The sequence below is a fragment of the Lipomyces tetrasporus genome (genome assembly GCF_029532465.1).
Source record: "Lipomyces tetrasporus strain NRRL Y-64009 chromosome Unknown POJ06scaffold_2, whole genome shotgun sequence".
NCBI classification, from domain to species: Eukaryota; Fungi; Ascomycota; class Lipomycetes; order Lipomycetales; family Lipomycetaceae; genus Lipomyces; species Lipomyces tetrasporus.
Genome location: NW_026611597.1, coordinates 1,789,843 through 1,809,189, shown reverse-complemented (window position 1 = coordinate 1,809,189; position 19,347 = coordinate 1,789,843). Strand labels below are relative to the sequence as shown.

The window sequence follows — 19,347 nt, the reverse complement described above, 5'->3', positions numbered from 1 at the left end:
TTATATACCCAACGATAATACGTGTGCACATGCGCTATCGAAGGATACTTCCTCAGCTATTCTTTTACTGCCCAAAAATACGACAAAATGCGGTTGGTGCTAAGTGGGAATAAATCCGACACGGAAAGTCAGAAACAACGGACCTTAGGTCAACCAATCGATTCTTGGATCTTAAAGAGATGCCAGTTAGGGATGCTTGTTGTGTGGAATTTGGAGTCCGCATGATTTTCTCTCTCTCAGAGAATAGTGCTATAATAAATCTGACATCTAATGTCAACGTAGTATACCACAGATTACAGCTTTCACTGATTATTAGCATATTTGATTCAGTCGCTGCCCTGTCAGGCACCGGCTGTAGGGAGCTGTCCAATTTATGGCGGGCTGAATGACCTTGAATGCGTCACAGCATCGCCTATCGTCTTACAACTCAGAAGATATATGATCGCTATTCACAAGCTCAGAGAAGTCAATAAATATTATTGGATCGGCCAAAAAAAAATGGGCGTGCATGGGAATGTGCCTGGGTATGTTAGCTGGCAGACGAAGTAGCTCAGCCTCACCGCCACGCGCACCAGCCGCAGGACTGCCACTTGGGAGTAATCTTACGGAAAAAAAAATTCGGGCAATCAAATCGAATCTGTCCAAGCCAGCTATTCTCCCATTGAATTACCAACATACATCACAATGACTGGCAACACTGGTGCTGGCGCAAATGTTGTTGTCGAGGTGTGTACTTGGTGCAATCTTTGTAGGTGAGATTGCGACTTTTTTCGTGCTTACAAAGATACGTTATAGGTATCTCGCATGTTCGACACTATCTTGGTGCTTGACTTTGGATCTCAATACAGTCACTTGATTACTCGCCGTTTACGTGAACTCAATGTCTATGCCGAGATGCTTCCTTGCACTCAGAAGATCAAGGGCTTGACCTGGAGACCGAAAGGTGTGATCTTCTCTGGCAGCCCATATTCTGTGTATGCCCCCGATGCGCCGCACGTGGATCCCGAAGTCTTCAACCTCGGTGTAAGTGCCCTTTAAGGCGGATGATGGAAAGTCATGTCAATGTGCTGTTGCTCATATGTTGGAATATAGGTTCCAATCCTTGGTATCTGCTACGGCTTGCAGGAGCTTGCTTGGTCACATGGAGGTAAAGTCAGTGGCAGCGACAAGCGCGAGTATGGCCACGCCATTCTCCACGTCCAGGACCATCACTCTCTATTTGAAGGCATCGACGACTTCCAGGTATGATTAGTAGATATAAAATCTTTGCACTATGATGTACTGGATCAGTCCGCTGACCTTCAATAATTAGGTCTGGATGAGTCACGGCGACAAGCTTTCTGCGCTTCCTAACGGTTTCAAAGTCATCGGTACTACCGACAATGCTCCTTTTGCTGCTATCATCCACGAATCAAAGGCTGTTTTTGGTATCCAGTTCCATCCAGAGGTTACTCATACAACTCAAGGCAAGAAGGTTTTCCACAACTTTGCCATCAATGTGTGCAAGTGCGAGCAGAATTGGACAATGGAAAATTTCATTGAAACAGAGATCGAGAGAATACGCACGCTTGTCGGACCTACTGGTGAGGTTATCGGTGCTGTTTCGGGTGGTGTTGACTCTACCGTTGCGGCTAAGCTACTTAACGAAGCCATCGGCAACCGTTTTCACGCTATCTTTGTCGACAATGGTGTCATGAGGTTGAACGAAGCTCAACAAGTCCATGATACTCTTACCGAACATCTTGGTATCAATTTGAAGGTCGTCGATGCGTCTGACATTTTCCTCAGCAAGCTCAAGAATGTCACCGACCCAGAGAAGAAGCGCAAAATCATTGGAAACACGTTCATCGAGATTTTCGAGGAGGAGTCGGCGAAGCTTGATGCTGAGAGTGGCGGCAAGATTGAGTACCTTCTTCAAGGTACTTTGTACCCTGATGTTATTGAGAGTATCAGTTTCAAGGGTCCTAGTCAGACAATCAAAACTCACCACAATGTCGGTGGTCTACTGGAGAACATGAAGCTCAAACTTATCGAACCTCTTCGGGAATTATTTAAGGACGAGGTCCGTGCGCTCGGCACGCTTCTTGGAATTCCAGATGAGCTTGTGTGGCGTCATCCATTCCCAGGTCCCGGTATCGCCATCCGGATACTTGGTGAAGTTACTCCTTCCCAGGTTGAGATTGCCCGCAAGGCAGACCACATCTTCATTGAGGAGATCCGCAAAGCTGGCTTGTACAATAAGATAAGTCAGGCATTCGCGTGCCTGCTACCAGTCAAGTCAGTTGGAGTTATGGGCGATCAACGAACCTACGAGCAGGTTATTGCTCTCCGCGCCATCGAGACCGTGGATTTCATGACAGCGGACTGGTTCGCTTTCGACGCGAAGTTCTTGAAGACTGTCAGTGGAAGAATAGTTAATGAAGTTGCAGGTGTCGCGAGAGTGGTCTACGATGTCACTTCTAAGCCACCTGCGACTGTGGAGTGGGAGTAGATGCCGAGGCAATGTCTTTCAACTTTTGTTGTGGTTTGCTTATTGCAGAGTGTTATGCTTAGCAAGAATAGATTGATATGTACTCCTAAGTGTACTGAGGAGCTTAGATAGCATTATTAGACTCGCGAATTTAGTTTGGTACTGTATTATAGTTTACGATTTGTAATTCTTAAAAAATAAAGATGGGGCTATGGGATCTTACGGCTGGTCCAAGTGTGGGAACTGCATGTATGGTTGGTTATTATTAAGGCATTAAAGCTATAACTTATGCCTGATGCCGGACCATGGAAAGCAAGATATGGACTGGAGCATACGAACAAGCGCACCATTTATCAAGTAATATAGGTGAGATTTCTTGGAAGGCTCAAATTATTGGCATTTACAATTAAATGCAAAAGAAGATATATCAAAGTATTGACTATTAATTTATTATTGGATTTATCACATTCGCTTAACTAAGTTAGTAAATAATATTATTAGTTTTCTATGATGCTCAGGACAGTTGAAATGGTGGCAGGCCGTGTTTCGCAACTGCTTCGGACGTATTTCGCGAACTTTAACTCTATCTTGAAGCGGTTGGGACCTGTCGGTGCTGGTTCCCGTCGCGCCGACTTCGCAACTTCCTCTTTATACCGCGGCAGGCATCTCGGCCTTTATTCGCACCGTGTTATCTGCTACAAAGTGAACAGTTCATTTTGTGATGAGCTCAACGGGTACGCGTGACCGCACTTGCGATCAGTGCTCCTTCCGCAAGGTCAAGGTGAGATTGAAAGAGCTAAGCGCGATGTCAACACCCCACTAATACAATACAGTGTGATAGGCAGTATCCCTGTGGCAAATGCCAATCACATTCATTCGTGTGCTCGTATGACAAGCCTCGACGGAAGAAGGGCCCTACTGGCAAGTGAGTGTCTCTGTGTTCGACAATATCAAGCGTCTTGTCCACTAATTGCCGCAGACGAATTGGCCTAATACGATCCGAAGCGAATACCCAACCATTGCAACAATTGGTACCAGTAACGCCTCCAACTGAATCTCCGTCACCAGAGGATTCTCTAGGACCAGCATTCTTTACTTCAGATCCACGCGCTCCGCTTTCTTTGATTTGTCCACAGCCTCCTCCGGATCCTGTTTTCAATGTTTCATCATTCTCCGTTTCTTCATATCTACCCGTGGGTTTCCTCTCACCTTCCGCGCAATCAATCCACTCAGACCTCTCGCTTCTTCAGTCACCAGCCTCAACCGCCGCGTGGCCAACTCTAGCAACCGATGAAGAAATTAAATCACTTATAGATACTTATTTCAGCCGTATTGAAAAGTTCTTACCGGTGATAAACAAATCAACATTCCTAGCCCGGTTACATGCTCATGAGCACACACGTAACATTCATTTTGGCGCTCTAGTGCTGACCATGTGCGCCTTCACTCTCCTGCAACCAATCACGAAACAGGATAGTTCTGAAAGCAATGACAAGCGGATCTTCAAAGAACGGATTCAGACAGCGCAGTCAATGATGTCTGCGGCCGTGTCCATGCGGGACAGCGATGCGATGTTCGCGGAGAATCCAACCCTTGACAGTGTTCTTATGTCGTTCTTTTTGTTTTCGTGCTTCTTTAATTGCCAAATGCATCATGCTGCATGGTTTCGGCTGCAGGAAGCCGTAACGTTGGCAGAAATTATGGGACTTCAAGGGAAGAGGGACGGATGGAAAGAGAACCTAACGGACGAGGAGCGAGAGCAACGAACGCGGGTCTATTGGGTGCTTGCGGTGACTGAGCGTGCGTACGCTTTACAGCGACATCATTCCCTTATTCGAACGTCACCGTCACCGAATAAACCGGCCTCACTTTTGGCACCGAACTTGTTCTTTACACTTTCCGCTACTGGACTCGACACAATGGTTGAGTTATACAAGGTAGTTGATGCCGACCTTATTGACTGCTGGAATGGACGGTGCGCTACAGCAGATGGAGCTTGCACGAAATTGTCTGCCGAACGCGCTGCAAGCATGCATAGGTTAGTCGCCGACGCGTACGACCACGACTCTGTTGATCATGACAGAGCGCTTAACGAAACGCAACGCGCTGACCTTGCGATTTCTCAGCAGTGGCTTCACAACCGGCTATGGCAGCTCTGTCTTTCGCATGGTGTCCTAGTCATAGACCCCACGACTTCAACTGATCACCGTGAACTACGCCTAACCTATGCTTGTGATATTGCGCGGAAGACAATGGGCATTTGCCGGTCGCTGTCAATGGAAAGCATGGAAGTGCATGGCATAGGTATCATGGAGAAGCTGTATGATATTGCGAGTAGTGTAGTTGGTCTGATGAGCTGCTTTCCTTGGATCGAGGGACAGAGGAATCGTGAACTGGTGCCGTCGGATCGGGAAATTTTGAATCAGTATATCGCTCTTCTCGCCACGTTCAGAGGCGGCCAGCACCCTTACCTACTCCCCCTTATGACAGAAATTACGAGTTTGCCACCTGTAGGGGCCTAATATGGACAGTCATATGTAATATAGCACACTTGTACAACGGACAGCTCTTCCGTTGAGTTAAATACACACCGTAAATGCAAAGACACAATCTATCCGACTATTCTATACTACTCTTACCAGTAATGCCGTACCACAGCTTGGTCTCCGAAAACTCAACAGCCTCTCCTGTGAGATTTTCTGCAAACAGTGAAATTCGAGACGATGCTTCATCAGGATACACCCGTGCAGAAACGGCCGTGCGCCCATTCAAAAACACCTCTATGACACTTTTATCGCACAACACGTGCAATTTCAACTTCTCAACTACTTCTGCACCGTAGGAAGTGCGTGATGTGAACAGAGTATGCGGCGCATCGTAAGCATGCAATTCCTTGCCGTTTCCAGACCGAGATCGGTCGATCGTAAACGTCTCTCTATCTGTGGAAAAGACGAGCCGAGTCTGTTCAGAGTAATTGGCTGAATGCAGCGCCAGGATGCCGACCTGTACCGGGGACGAAGATACCGATATCTCAGTCTCCAGCTCCCATGATGTAGATGAGACTCCACAGTCGACAACTCCTGGACGAAAGAATGTGACGGCCGGAACGACTATATGGTGAACTGCACGCTCTCTCAAGGACGATACGTATCGCGGATGAACGTCGACTCCAAGTGTAGTCAATTCGTAGCTGTCCTCTGACTTCACTACTTTGAAATTCGTGAGCTGATCAATTGGCGAATGGAGAGCTCCAATGACATTGTTGACCACCGCAACGCTGATAACGCGCGGCACTGACATGCTCCCACTCCAATTTTGCCTAGCAATAAGCTCGTCCGATAACGCATCCTCAATGATCCAACCCCAGGCCACAATCGCGTTATCAAGTGATTCATCGCGGAATGTGTTGGACGCGTAGTAATCTCCGTGATCAAACAAACCACCGAAATCGTACTTCATTGTAACAGGCGTTGTCTCCTGAAGCGACCCAGCAATCCAAATCGACGCACGTGTCTGCTTTCCGTTGCGTTTCACAGCGCCGCCTTCTGAACTGATAAGTAGAAAGTCGTACTGATCGTATGTAAGGACATTGGCTACCTCCCAATTTACTCCAGAATCTCCCGACCAGCGGGAAGGGCGGTAGTTGCACTCAAGCTTCATAAGTGGACCTACAAATTTCCATAGCGTCGGGTCGCTTGGATTAATGTCGTATAAGAAGCAACTCGGGGTTGTATCTCTAATCCCTCCAGATATCAGTCCGTATAATCCAGCCTCTTTGCGTCCCATAACCTTATCCATTGATGCCCATTTTGTCACAAAGGGGTCGCGCCAGCCAGTGATGTTGAAATCGGCTAGATGCTCTGGCCCAAGTATCGGATTCGCTTTCGACCTGGCCCATGTCCTCCCGCCATCGGTGGATGTCGCCATGCTTAAAGTCTCACTACCAATATGATATGGTAATGAGTAGTGGATTGGAAGACGCGACACCGATGTGTAAAAAATAGTGATCTGCTTTCCTGACGATGGGGGTAGGGTACAGCCGGTGAATATGCCTTTACCATCGTACGAAGCCTCTGGCGACAGGACTGGATCTGAAGACACAGTCCAATCAAGCAAATTGGCCGACTGGGCGCCGCCCCAGCAAATATGATCCCAGAATGGTGATTGGGGGTTCCACTGGTAGAAAACCCGATATACGCGTTCCTCAGGGTCATATGAAACGGCACAGGGATCGTTCATCCAGCCGTGTGATGCCAGCAAATGGAATTGAGGGCGCCATTTCATGAACGCACTTACTTCATCTGTAATCAACGGAGGTGTCGGAGGGAGAACCTTCGACGATGGACCATCGTATGTGGGATATCCGACAAGAGCCATCGTAAAGGCGGTGAAGACAGAGAACCAGGTCGGCGTGGTAGCTCAAACAGAAATGCGGTCGTAGACATATGTTTGCATCGTGACAGATGCCGTTCAAATATGGCCGAAGTCGACATGGATAGCAACCGATAAATGACAGAATCGCTTATTGCTTCTCACGAAGGGAAGCGGGACATTCTCGCGTTTTCCTCGGGTTTTGGGTAGCCCGCAGGCGTGCGTGAGCCGCACCCCTGTCCCAGTCGGACTCTCGTCGGATAATCTTTTACCCCACCTAATTTGTTACCGTCCTAATCGGCTCCATATTTCCCCGCAAATCTTGTTGTAACCATATCAATAGTAGGAGATCATTCTTTTCATATCCTATGTGGCCGGCGCTTAAGTGCAGTTTGGCGCTTAGCTAGCTATCAGGCAGTGTAAATACTTGGCCCTCGCAGCCATGTACGCGCTTGCGCGTGAGACCGTTTTACCTGTTAGTTCTAACCCTGGGCCACTACGTATTGGGATTTGTCAGCTACGACTTACATGCTCAGTCTTATGCCTCGAATTGAAATGGCAAACTGGTTCTAGACCTGGGATTAAGCACTCCACTCTGATGTCTTTGAGAACCGATGAAGTGGACATAAGCTGACTGCAGTCTGCAGGTTAGCATTGGTTGTTGGTCAAACAAAAATTTAAGTGTCAATTGACAACAAGAGGACAAACAAGATCAGAAGCGCAGACCGTGAGTTGCTGTAAGTCAGTTAAATAACAGCTGCTTGTAATTGGTTATAATAGGTATTATCAAGTAGGTAATTGTTTCGTCAAGCGTGAAGTTAATAGAGTTGGATTGAGTTGAGCTGGTAGTACCGAAGGGCATACTCAGTTCCTCAAGTCTCATTATGCATTAGAATAGATCATCAGAGTTCAAGAGCGTTGTCAATCGGGACCAAAGCAGGCCCGACAACCAGTCGCAGCTATTACCCCTAACGCGGCCAGCTAATGTCAGCCACGGCATATGAAGGGCATCAGGGTTTAGGGTCAGAGGTCGAAATGAGTCAGCCGAGTAACAAAAAGCCCGCAGGACACGCTATGAAAATGCTACAAACTACGAAATTGACTTGGATACTCGTATACAAGACTAATATATCGGACAATAAAATATCACTGCCAACTGACTTGCTTCGGCTTGAGACAGAAACCCTTGCCTTTGGTAGAGAATAATAGAAACATCGCACGAATGACGCTGAGGCTGCGGCCGGTCCAAATTGAAATGTGCGGCAGATAAACAAACAAGCTGTCTGCTTTCGAACAGTTCTCGCGATCTTCGCTTCCTGTGTCGCGTTCCCTTCGCTATCTCAATCACCACACATATTATCAGGAATCATCCATTACGTCATGGATGCCGTTTGCGGAGACCACGATCCACTAACAGACTCAGCCTCACGCAGCGTGGCGCCGATCATGATCTCAGCGGTCATTCGCAATGAACAGCAGCCGACAGGAAATGCAGATAAAAGAGCCACCAGAACAGCGGTTGGCCACAGTTCGGTAAAATCTCTCGAGATTGGTGGTCTCACGCGCAACAGTAGTCCTACCAACCCACAGTCTGTTGCCAAAAGCGTTGGTTTCACTTGGGGGGCAGCGCGGATGCCCGTTATGGAATCAAAGGATTTCTTCTGCGCCGGACAAGGGCATGGATGCGAACTATAACAGGGCACTTAACCTCCTAAAGAGTAACCCTCCGGAGGGGAGACTAGATATTCAGCTGTCTCATGCAAAGTATTTGCAACTAGAAAAAGCATTTTTCAAACTATATCCGGAGTCCCTGGAACTGCGGTATAGTATACGAGTCGCATATCTTCTTGTTCAGAAATAGCTAACGGTTTTCGCTGTTATAGGTACCCGTCATTGTCGTACGACAGTTTCACCGAGACGGTAACTGTGGTGACGTGTCCCGGTGATATCCATGAATCGGCAGCATTAGGCCTCCTCGGTCCAATCTTCGAGGATGCTACGCAATATCTGTCTTCGTATAGCGAGGACTTAGCATCTACTATTAGGTATTATGGATCCACCACCACTAGGGACTTTGAAGGCGAGTTTGAGGGGAGTAGGAAGCAGCCAGATGGAGGAGTGAGGTATAAGTATCTGGATGGTAACAAGGTAACAGTCGTTCTCGAGGCTGGGTTCAGCGAGGACTATGACAGCCTCTGTAGAAGCAAGGACATGTGGATCGATGGTCACGGTGTTAATGTCTTTATATTGCTCTGTCTTACTGAGAAACCGCGGTTCAAGAATCCTACTACTGAATACCGGGATATCGGAGATGTGGACGCTGCGATTACTCTAATGAGTAACTGTATAAATGAGACGTTCGGTTTGAACCTTGCGAACAACCGCCATGCTCCACTTTTGTACCGAGGCCACAAGTGGGCTGGGGAGCTGAAGGACGTTTTCATTGAAATCTGGCGAGCTGGTACAAGTATTTCTTCTAAATACGTGAGTCGTATCATCAGGTTAACGTTGCGAGACTAATTCTGACTCGCATAACTCTGCAGTACCTGGTTCAAGATGGGCACACCTGTGATGATCTCCCTACCACGCTTGGAATTAAGATAAGTGATTTGTTTCCGGCTAATTCATGGTCAGCTGCACACATTCCAGACAAAGTTATTCCATTTAATGCGACTCTTTATGTCAAAAGACTTATGGGTACCATGTGCTCAACTGCAGAAGATCGCTTTAAGACGTTCATCAAAGAAAGAGGAGGAAGAAGAAGAAGAAGAGGAGAAGGCGGTGGTAGAGGAGGAAGAGGGAGAGGAAGAGGAAGGGCAAGAGGAAGAGGATGAGCAAGAGGATGAGGAAGAGGATTGCGTTGTCTCACTTGATTGTATATCTTATCGCTAATTCAGCTAAGTCACTTAAACTTATCGGCGCACATCCGACAACAGCCAATGCTAAAGACCGTCAACAGCAACTTAATCATAGAAAATTAACAATCTGCCGGAGATTGCGGACTGATTCTTTAGGTAACAGCTCAGCGACGACGTAGCAGATGGGTTCCGGGTAAACCTTTAAAAGACACCGTGATATCCTTTCGTGCCGCGGCGCTACACCTTGACATCCGCATGAGCGTAGCTTGGTCTAGATAAGTTATGGAGTGACAGGGATTTGCTGTGGGAGAGCTTCATGACGGCGACGCTCGCGATGTTTCGTCATAGGTCGTCGTCCATCCATAGTATATTCCTTGCATAAATATGCTCGTTAGTCTGTTTGACCATCTATCGACATTAATACGTCTATGCTTCCTGCATGTAAACTTTATAACGTACGGATACAATACAAGGAATTAGGGGTCGTTGATGGTCTAATTGTCTCCAGATAGCTGGAGTGTGGCAGCAGACGTCGGCGTACACGGCAAACCTCATGCCTCGCAGTGGAGGACTACTATGAGTGTAGTTGAGGACTGGTAATGTGTAGCCGAATGGTTGTGTGGGCCGCCCGCGTTCTTGGAATCCAGTCGCTCCTCGTTAACGGCAAGATAACTAACTGTTCGAGTCCATCGTGAACGGAAGGACATCTTGATCCCGGGCCAGCCATGTGCATTCCGACTCTGTGTCCAACGTAACGTGATTGCTCGTCCTATCCCCCTGATCGCCGAGAGAAATAATGTCGGGCAAGTTGCTGGTCTCATGTATGACACTTATTGCCGCATCGGCGGCGTCCCCAGCCTTTCTCTAGCTATATCTTCCGACGGACTTTGGCCACCGGAGTCTCGATCTCCACCACGCGGCGTGAGGCGCGGCCATTATTGTGGATCGTACCCTCCATAAACGGCGTCCATGACAATATTTTCGCTAATCTGGAGACGAGAGAAGTGCGATGAGCTTGATACAACAGTAGTAGAACGGAAGGGGAGTGTTAACAAGAATGGTTCGAATGCAAACCGCGCTCCTATTTAAATTCCAATGTCAAAGGGGCAGCAGCGTTACTCATCCTTGAACCATATATGTGCTACGCTGCAATGCAAAACGAAAGGAATCAAAATGGCAATGTCGATGTCGATGTCGCTAAGGAAAAGAGTAATGTCAGCTGCGAATTAAGGTGAGCTAAGCCACCATCTCTGTTGCTGCGTCATGTGTCTTAAAAGTCGGCGACGAGGTTCGATTAGGGACAGAGTGAGTCAGAATACTAGTCGTCACATCAGGGTAAAATTGATGAGACAGAGTCGGAACTAGAATAGCATAGACCGGCCAAGGATTGGCTATAACGTGCGGAGCCTTTGGACTGAAAGTGCAACAATAGCACAGGAATATGAGCGGTTGGCTGCACAAATTGGACCGTTTGCTGGACAGGGAAGCAACAATTGACGAGTGAGACAAGCGGCGAGTGTCTTGCGGGATTACTCGACGATCGTTTTCAGAATAACATAAGTACTGTTGCGGATAACGCATTGGTTGCACGGGGACTTGCGGTTACACTATATGAATAGTCAGAGCTGTACTAAAGTATAGGTATTACTGATAGCGCACTTTCTGCTTTGTCCGGAGACATTTACTGCATGAAACGACTCATGCCGATTTAGGAATAGCACGACCTTGGGGAAAGCCATTTGAATCAGATTATACTCATGACTGGTCTCTCACACTTCTCAATTTCTACCAGGCTTCTGCATATATGGTCTACGGCGACTAGTAACCATACGGACTAGTAACCATACGGACTAGTGGCATTCACTGACGTTCAATTTCAGACATTGTCTCATAGACATTCACAATGGTCCGTCCATCAGTAGATGCCACATATGCCATCAGCAAGAGTGACACTTCCAGAGCCTTTAAGCCGACACTGCCCAACTCGGGCACTTCTTGTTACTGCTGATCACAAGATCAAAATTGATGAGGCACCCATAATGAGTCCTGGCGAGGTCTTACTCCGTGTGCGAACTACTGGTGTCTACGGGTATGTACAGGTCGGCCCAGCTAGAGTAGAGGAACCTTATCTGACGCTGACAATAGGTCTGATATTTCGCTTCTGGAAGGCAGGGAGAATCGGAGAGCTGAAGGTGCTTGGCGATTGCATTCTTGGTCATGAAGCAGCTGGTGAGGTTGTTGCAGTTGACGAGAATGTCACAAATGCTACTGTTGGTGGATAGTCATTTTCTAGTTACGTGAATGAACATTCACATGCGATGAGCTGATAGTGTTCTAGGTATATCCCTTTGTTACAAGTTACAATTATCGCCGCGTCGACCTTTGTAGCAAAAAAAATCATATCGTACACCTTCTCGTCGTCTAGCGCCTTTGTATCCATTGTCATCATACCACAATTCCTGCAGGTTAGATGTTGTAATCATAAGTGTGTTGTACCAGATTAAAACCGGCTGGTATATTTGAACCTTCGGGCGAGAGTAGTGAAGCGTTGAGGCTTGTCTCCTTGCCTTCTGGTCTGGCCAGAAGTGCATACAAGACGTCACCAGCCTTCGGACTTTGTTCGTAAGGGTCGTGGACGTCTAACAATACAAGTGACGGCCCGAATCTAAATAATGCCCCACTGACTCTGTGCCCATTATAACCCATCGTCACATACGATTTCACCGCCACAAGACACTGACAGTAACATCCATCATTCTCGATTTTAGCAGTCCAAATCTGCGGTTTCCGGCTTTCCACATACCCTCGGCAAATACTAGTGGGACGGCGAGGGCAACGCAGCCCAGCATGGTTGCCAGGAATGGTACCGCGATCAAGCAGATGATAGTAAGCCATACGTAAATCGTTCCTCCCCCGCGTCGTCGTTCCTTGGCGATTGGGCGGTGATGCAGTGGTGGAGTGTCGATGTCGGGGAGTTGCTTAATGTATTCAATGTATTGCTTCTCGCGCTCTTCTTCCATCCGTTTCTTTAGACTAGCAAAAACTTGCTCTCTGGCTCGAATAAACGATTCAAACTCAGTTGGCGGCTTCGGAGGACGGTATCCCCATGGCGGCGGCGGAGTTCCTCTTCGCTTGGCTACAACTGGGTTGCTAGAGCGCCTATAATACTCCTCACAATAATCACGAATGTCCGGTTCATCGTACTCCTCCTCTTCTTGGATTCGCGGAAGTTCGATTTCTGTCATAGTGTAGCAAGTCAATTTTAGGACTATCATGGAAATGACTGTCAGTGGCTGCAGAGCCCAGAATCAGAGGGCAGAATATTACTATATGCTGGGAGTTGAGTTCGAACTGATCACTCTTGTTGATTGACCGAGATTTGGGGTGCACGTGCGGGGCGTCATAACACACGTAGCGATCGTGATCATCGTCACTGTCACAGATAAGAGGCCTAGCTTAAAGACACCGCGTGTAAGCTCACTAGTAACATTCCGTGGAACGTGAAGTGATTGAGAAGTGAACTGACATAGAAATAGTGGAATTACAATCGAAAATTTTAAGTCTATATATAGTTATAGCAAAATAATCATTACTGTGAAGATCTACAAAGAATCATAAATCAATACAATCTATACAAAGAACGAAAGGCTTAGTTGCAGAGCACGAAACGGTACTTTGCCTTTCCGGCATCCATAAGCTTAAGAACCTCATTAACCTCTTCCATGGGGTAGGTCTGAACCCAGCTCTTGATGCCCTTGGTGGCAGAGGTTTCCAACATCTCGGCGATCTCAGATCGGGAACCGAGCAAAGAACCGAGAAGGGAAACATTCCTCAGGACGAGAGGGGTAAATCCAAACTGAGGAATGGGCTCCTCGGGGAGACCGACCTGGACGAAGCTACCGCCAGGCTTGAGGATTGAGAGGTAGTCACCGAGCGGCATATTCGAATTGTTGGCGGTAGACACGATAAGGTCGAACTTGCGGCTCCAGTCCTTGGCCCAGCCAGGCTCCTGCGTGGCAATGATACCCTCAGCACCCATGGCGACGACGTCGGCCTCTTTGGCCTTGGATCGCGAAATGGCGTAGACCTTGTCGGAGCCAAGAGCCTTAGCGAAGAGGAGGCCGAAGTGGCCGAGACCACCTATGCCGACAATACCGACGGTCTTGCCAGGGCCGGCACCGTTACGCTTGAGAGGAGAGTAGACAGTGATACCACCGCACATCATAGGCGCAGCAACCTCAGACGGAAGAGCGTCAGGGATCTTGAACGCGAACGAAGCGGGGTAACGGCCCTCAAGAGCATAGCCGCCATACGCCACATCGTCAGTACCAGTGAATTTATCATTGTACGTAAAAGTACTCTCAGCACAGTAGGGTTCGTTGTCATGAGTGCACTCGTAGCAATCATCTCTCAAGCAAGAGGCGCACTGAGCACCGACACCAACACGATCGCCACTAAACCACACGTTAGAAGGAGTTCCTAGCAATTGTGAATAACTCAACGTACATCTCGAACTGAGTGACGTTCTTGCCCTTGCGGGTGATTATCCCAATAATCTCGTGGCCAACGACGACAGGGTAGGAAGTAGGTCCCCAACCCGAACGGAGGGTATGGAGATCAGAAGCACACATGCCGCTGTAAAATCCGTTAGCAATTGCCCGTCAACTGAATAAATTGAACCACAATAGAACTCGTGATGGATCGCGACGCGACTATAGCTCTGCATTGCCGCAAGGCGTGCAAAGATGCGCCATCACTGCTACGTGCGGCCTATCGATAAATGGGACTTACCTGTGGGTGATCTTGATGTCGATATCGTCATCAGTGAAAACCTTCGGGTTGAAGGTGGTCTTGACGAGGTTGCCCTCGACAGACTTGGCATCCAAACCAACCCATCCGGTGAACTGGTCAGTAGAAGGCATTGTGAATTAATAAGAATATACCAATGTCGGTGGACGAGGGAGTAGGCAAGAAGAACTACGCAAAATACGCCGGGCGAGGAAGAGAGAGAAGAAGAAACCAAAGGAAGACAGAGGATAAGAGAGCCCTAAGAAAGCCCGGCTCGGCGGTCCGAGAGCAACTTCTACAGCTGAGGCGCAAGGAGCCCACTGTATCTCCGAAATCGTCTCGGGTCTGTTCGAGTTACTCGTGATATAGACTGCGGGCTTAATTGAGTTTCTTGTCTCACTGTTATCGCAAATTTCTCGGCGCAGACCCTGCATCTTAACACTTTGGTCTATCAACAATACTAACGTTATCTGCCTCGCGGTTTAACGGTTGCACGGGCCAGCTGGGAGATATCATGTAGGCTTTTCGTTGGCCACTAATCTGTAAGCAACTTGCATATGCACCCATATTATCGCGATTACGAATATATTCGTTATTCGTGGACACCCCTATAAAAAATGGGCCTAAACGATACAAAAGTGAAGAGTACAACATTGTAGACAGTTGCGGCTGCTGCAATTTAATTTTTTTTTGGTGTGTGTGTGTGTGTTCGTTAGAATGTTGAAGGATCGTTTAAGCTTGCTAGAGAGCTGGGCCCGTGGCCATGTCCAAAATTTGAAATTTGCAGGTGCAAAACTGGCACTTCAAAACGAACGCAACGAGCTTACGGTCCAGAAGCCAATCGTTCTGAATATTGCAATTGACGGAGACATTTCTTGAAAGAGGGATATGTTAAAAGATGAAGTTATGTATTGGATTGTTAATTCTTTTGTTAGTAGTGTGACATGGACCCAGAGGGTTGTAGTTGTAAAAGAAAGTCCATGCCTGCACGTTGATATTTAGTCCGAACGTCGAACGCCGAACGCCGAACGCCGAAAGGCTGTATCGTGACAGGGTTACATTGGTTAATGGGTAGTGATTCAGAGTTGTGCATCCCGCTTACAATAATAGCACCACCTGCCGTTTGTTGAGTTAGTGGATGTTGCGGCTCTACGAAAGACCTTGTGGGCTGATGGCCGGGGGCGACGCTAACGAACTAGTAAAGGCTGGTTGGTTTAACCTTTACGTAAATTACTAGTACGAGAAGCTGTATGGACATTGGACTTGGTGGACTCTGCTGCTTCAATCTAGCCTACAAGCCGGGTCTGATCGTTCCGGACTTGCGGTCATCATTGGTGTATCAGGTGCCCAAAGTGGCAAGATGGAAATTTTTCCGTTCTCGTTCCTACTTCTCCGGCAGCAAGTCGAGTAGGGATTCATTAATCATTATTAAACTGCAGGACAGAGAAGCATATCGAATATTTAGGAAATTATTGAGGAAATCTCTCTCAATGAGTCAACGTTAATGTTTTAGCATCATTGGGTACTTTCCCGGACATTTCGACGCCACCAGACAATGATACGAGATGCACAGAACTTCCGATTACATAAGCACCCAGATTTTGACCGGAATTTGGTAGGAATGACCAGACGCACCAATCTGGCAGAGCCAGATCCCAGACTCAAAAACCAAACGACCAAACTCACGTGATTCCTCGTTCCAAACACAACCCCGACGCGTTCGATGCGTCACCTCCACTGTTACTTCCATAATTTGTATATCATGCTTTCTCAGCCATCATATCGATCCTGCTCAGAGGAGGCAAGTGGTGAAGAGGTCCAAAACGCATGTGCGGGGTTGGATAGGGAATGCGAAAGATACACTCGTTTTCTGAATAATTTTGACGCGACCAGTCTTGGGGAGGTTCGCGTTTTAAGTCACCTTATGGTCACGTGAATATAGGTATTTGTGAATTTGGTCTGGTTGGGCAGGCTACGGGAACGACTCAGGTCTGCTTGCCTGACGATTTGGGAGTTTGGTTTGCGAGTCTGGTAAATTTGGCGCTACAGGAAGGCATCCATTGTTGTCGGTGTAGAACGACTTGCAATCATGCTCAATCAAATGGTAAGAGTCACAAATTGGTAATCGTCTTACAAGTCATATCCATATCTTCAAAAATTGAGCCCAGAGTTACCCCCAAAGCCCTGACCCTGGTCCACCTTGGTCAACGTCTTCCCTCACTGAAATTTGGCCTGGAGCTTTGAGGTAACTTGCAGGTCGGCGCAGTCGCAAAATGGCCTGGACAGCGCTACGCCAGTTGGCAAGGTGCATATTTACTACTCGTCTTTCTGTCGGCCAACTTGTACATTTGCCGTCTACTTCAAGTTCAACCTCTCACACTTCCAGTCCAACTACCCTCGCAAGTTTCAATAGGTCGCTTCGCAATCTGTCAACTACACTCTTAGTGACTATGGTTACTGCAACAAATATCCTCAACGCTGCTATTCAGGCTGAAGCTGCCGTTGTTGGGCAGGCTACACCGGCAACAGGGCCTGATCGTTCCACGAAGACTAGTCGCATAACGGGTTTCTTAGCCAATATTTTCAACGTGAGTATTTTACCTAATACTTGCATCATGAGTGCTTATCAGAGTAGCGCAAAGCTTCTGAGAATAAGGAAGCAGACGCCACTGTGCACGGCCGTCGTTCGGCCTCGTCCCTCGTCGATGACAGAGGCAAGCCGTGGCATCTTCGCCGCCTGTTTCATCGCAACACCTCAACTGGCCTCGTCGATGGCGGGCAGAAGCAGGCTGCACGTCGCCTTCGAGTTGTAAAATGTATGTTTGATACTAGTCGAGTTGTAGATCCAGATATTAACCGGCCAATAGTATCCCGCTTCAGAAAAGTATTTGGTGCGAAGGCGCAGGACAATGTTGGCAATATCAACGAAGCAGCAAATGTTGGGATCGTTTCTGCTGCTTCCAGGACCGCTGGAAAGCTGTCCTTCTTGAATCGTATCTTCACGAAGAAAGAACTGCCTGTCATTGACTTATTTGATCCAGTAGACGCCTTTGCCGGCTTCGCTGCGTCCGCTGCCTGCGCTGCCTCCGAAGTCGCCGCTGCCGAAGCCAGCGAGGATCCCGTCGTCGTTATTGGTACGACGACGCGCAGTCGTTACGCATTCAATCCGGACTGCGTCCACTGCAGCACGCAAAGTACTGGTGGCGAATTTTTTCTCGACCATTCCATGATCTCAGCAGACTCGTACGATAGTCACACGCTCGAGTCTGTTGCTGTCGAAGACCTGATTCTTGTCGAAATCAAGGACCCAATGACGCCTGTTCTTCAAGAAGTTGAGCTTGATTCATTTTCAACGGTCGATCTCTCTGAATGCAAGACCGAGCACTCGGACGCTGCCGGTCATCATACAAAGGATATTCTGCCCTTATCTGTATATGGCAACGTTCAAGAGAACAATGATCTCGAGGTAACCCTGCGACTGGGCCTTAGTGCGCCAGCGACTCCCTCGTACGGTCTGTCAGTCATCACGAATACTGTCTGTGGTGTCTTGGGCTCCATCGGCGAACATGCCTCTCAAATTGTTCAGCAACAGCTCGCTGCGGCACGTCAGCAACCGGAGACGGCTTCGAAACAGCAGGGTGGCAGATACTACGACTCGAAATTTACTCCAGTTCCAAAATCCATGGCGAGAATTTTCAGTCCGTACATTCCCGCCCCCAGTATTGGTATATCCAGTTTAAGTGACCAAGATGAACTCGGCCACAATTGGGGATTGTCCTGCGCAGATACTGCTGCTGGCTCCCTGTCTGGCGGCGCAGTATTGTCCGTTTAAGTCGACATACTGAAAGCGGGGAAAAATCGAGGCGTCGCAATGATTACGGCGTTCTGGCAAGCCCACCTTGCATATTACCGTATTGTTACCAGACCTGGATCCTGAGTAATATAAAACAAACCAAGGTTTGGTATACTGAAAACGTCAATTTGACGTACTTGATTAAATGCTGTTTTTTCTACACCCTACTTTGTTTTCTGTTTTCTGGCTTTCGTTTATACATCACCTGTTGTTTTGTCTGTCGCTGCTGGTTGGTCCGGTCGAAGCGGTTCGTGATTGCTAGTTGTCTTGGGCACGTCGTCCGACGGTGAACCCCCCACGGACGGCATCGCATACTGGCTTGACTGTATCTGCAACCTGTCTTGAGATCACTCAGAATGCTGTTTATTGTCGGTCTTTGACCAGTTTTCATTGAGCCTCCAGAGAACGAGTTTCCATTTGTGCACGTTCTTGCGTCATCCCCGTCGGATCACCGTGTCCTCTCGTTTCTAGAACTGGATTTCTGAGAAACTCTGCTCTGTGAATAAATGTTTAGTTGAAGTTTCTTGTCACAAAAAGAGTACTGGCGGGCCGAGTAGAAACAGGTTGAGGATCCACCATCGCTTTTGAACTAAGGGAGAGGCAGAAAGGGTGAACAGCAAGGGAATACGGAGTTTGACGGTGACAAAATAGCTGAAAAATAATAGTTAGTATAGTTCTAATGAATTGCAAAATACAGTCTACACTTGCCGCATAGAATGGCAGAACGATAGCCAGGTAAAAGTAGAAAAGCTAACAGTGGTAGTAATGGTTTCTTTGCTCGCCAATCACTGCGGACGGTAATTCTCGCGGATGGGCAAATTCGGTTTGGTATGCTAACCAAAGCAATTCATACACGTATACAGACTACTGCAACGCGCTGCCGACTGTCGAAAACGAACACGCGAGGTCAACAGGCAGCAAATACTGATCTGAGACATTACTTCTACGACGCGGACACGATGAAATCAGAGTTGAATCAAATCTTGAATGAGACTCATTGGAGCCTC

The 19,347-nt window shown here is 47.8% G+C and overlaps 8 protein-coding genes across 8 annotated transcripts; 5 read left to right on the top strand and 3 right to left on the bottom strand.

Moving 5' to 3' along the window:
- Positions 1-575: 575 nt before the first annotated feature.
- POJ06DRAFT_246590 (uncharacterized protein) lies at positions 576-2,979 on the top strand. The gene is made up of 4 exons (XM_056186801.1): positions 576-726; positions 796-1,023; positions 1,093-1,242; positions 1,313-2,979. The coding sequence occupies exons 1-4, from the start codon at positions 685-687 to the stop codon at positions 2,489-2,491; spliced, it is 1,599 nt and encodes a 532-aa protein (XP_056046554.1). The 5' UTR covers positions 576-684; the 3' UTR covers positions 2,492-2,979.
- Positions 2,980-3,032: 53 nt separating this feature from the next.
- POJ06DRAFT_294296 (uncharacterized protein) lies at positions 3,033-5,080 on the top strand. The gene is made up of 3 exons (XM_056190466.1): positions 3,033-3,251; positions 3,304-3,395; positions 3,450-5,080. The coding sequence occupies exons 1-3, from the start codon at positions 3,192-3,194 to the stop codon at positions 4,990-4,992; spliced, it is 1,695 nt and encodes a 564-aa protein (XP_056046553.1). The 5' UTR covers positions 3,033-3,191; the 3' UTR covers positions 4,993-5,080.
- POJ06DRAFT_246587 (glycosyl hydrolase) lies at positions 5,081-6,996 on the bottom strand. The gene has a single exon (XM_056186800.1). The coding sequence runs from the start codon at positions 6,845-6,847 to the stop codon at positions 5,090-5,092; it is 1,758 nt and encodes a 585-aa protein (XP_056046552.1). The 5' UTR covers positions 6,848-6,996; the 3' UTR covers positions 5,081-5,089.
- Positions 6,997-8,315: 1,319 nt separating this feature from the next.
- Positions 8,316-9,936, top strand: POJ06DRAFT_62819 (uncharacterized protein). The gene is made up of 3 exons (XM_056191297.1): positions 8,316-8,662; positions 8,725-9,325; positions 9,385-9,936. Exons 1-3 carry the CDS (start codon positions 8,520-8,522, stop codon positions 9,673-9,675), a joined length of 1,035 nt encoding a protein of 344 aa, XP_056046551.1. The 5' UTR covers positions 8,316-8,519; the 3' UTR covers positions 9,676-9,936.
- Positions 9,937-11,630: 1,694 nt separating this feature from the next.
- POJ06DRAFT_236039 (uncharacterized protein) lies at positions 11,631-11,981 on the top strand (the record flags this gene model as incomplete). Its single annotated transcript, XM_056185877.1, has 1 exon — positions 11,631-11,981. The coding sequence occupies one exon, from the start codon at positions 11,631-11,633 to the stop codon at positions 11,979-11,981; it is 351 nt and encodes a 116-aa protein (XP_056046550.1).
- Positions 11,982-12,419: 438 nt separating this feature from the next.
- On the bottom strand, positions 12,420-12,944 carry POJ06DRAFT_236038 (uncharacterized protein; the record flags this gene model as incomplete). The annotated part of the gene is made up of 1 exon (XM_056185876.1): positions 12,420-12,944. The coding sequence occupies one exon, from the start codon at positions 12,942-12,944 to the stop codon at positions 12,420-12,422; it is 525 nt and encodes a 174-aa protein (XP_056046549.1).
- A 255-nt stretch (positions 12,945-13,199) lies between these two features.
- POJ06DRAFT_62788 (chaperonin 10-like protein) lies at positions 13,200-14,880 on the bottom strand. Its single transcript, XM_056191296.1, has 3 exons — positions 14,491-14,880; positions 14,206-14,334; positions 13,200-14,153 (listed from the first exon to the last, which is right to left on the bottom strand). Exons 1-3 carry the CDS (start codon positions 14,619-14,621, stop codon positions 13,349-13,351), a joined length of 1,065 nt encoding a protein of 354 aa, XP_056046548.1. The 5' UTR covers positions 14,622-14,880; the 3' UTR covers positions 13,200-13,348.
- A 2,057-nt stretch (positions 14,881-16,937) lies between these two features.
- POJ06DRAFT_265957 (uncharacterized protein) lies at positions 16,938-18,319 on the top strand (the record flags this gene model as incomplete). Its single annotated transcript, XM_056189120.1, has 3 exons — positions 16,938-17,075; positions 17,123-17,303; positions 17,355-18,319. 3 exons carry the CDS (start codon positions 16,938-16,940, stop codon positions 18,317-18,319), a joined length of 1,284 nt encoding a protein of 427 aa, XP_056046547.1.
- Between the last annotated feature and the right edge of the window lie 1,028 nt (positions 18,320-19,347).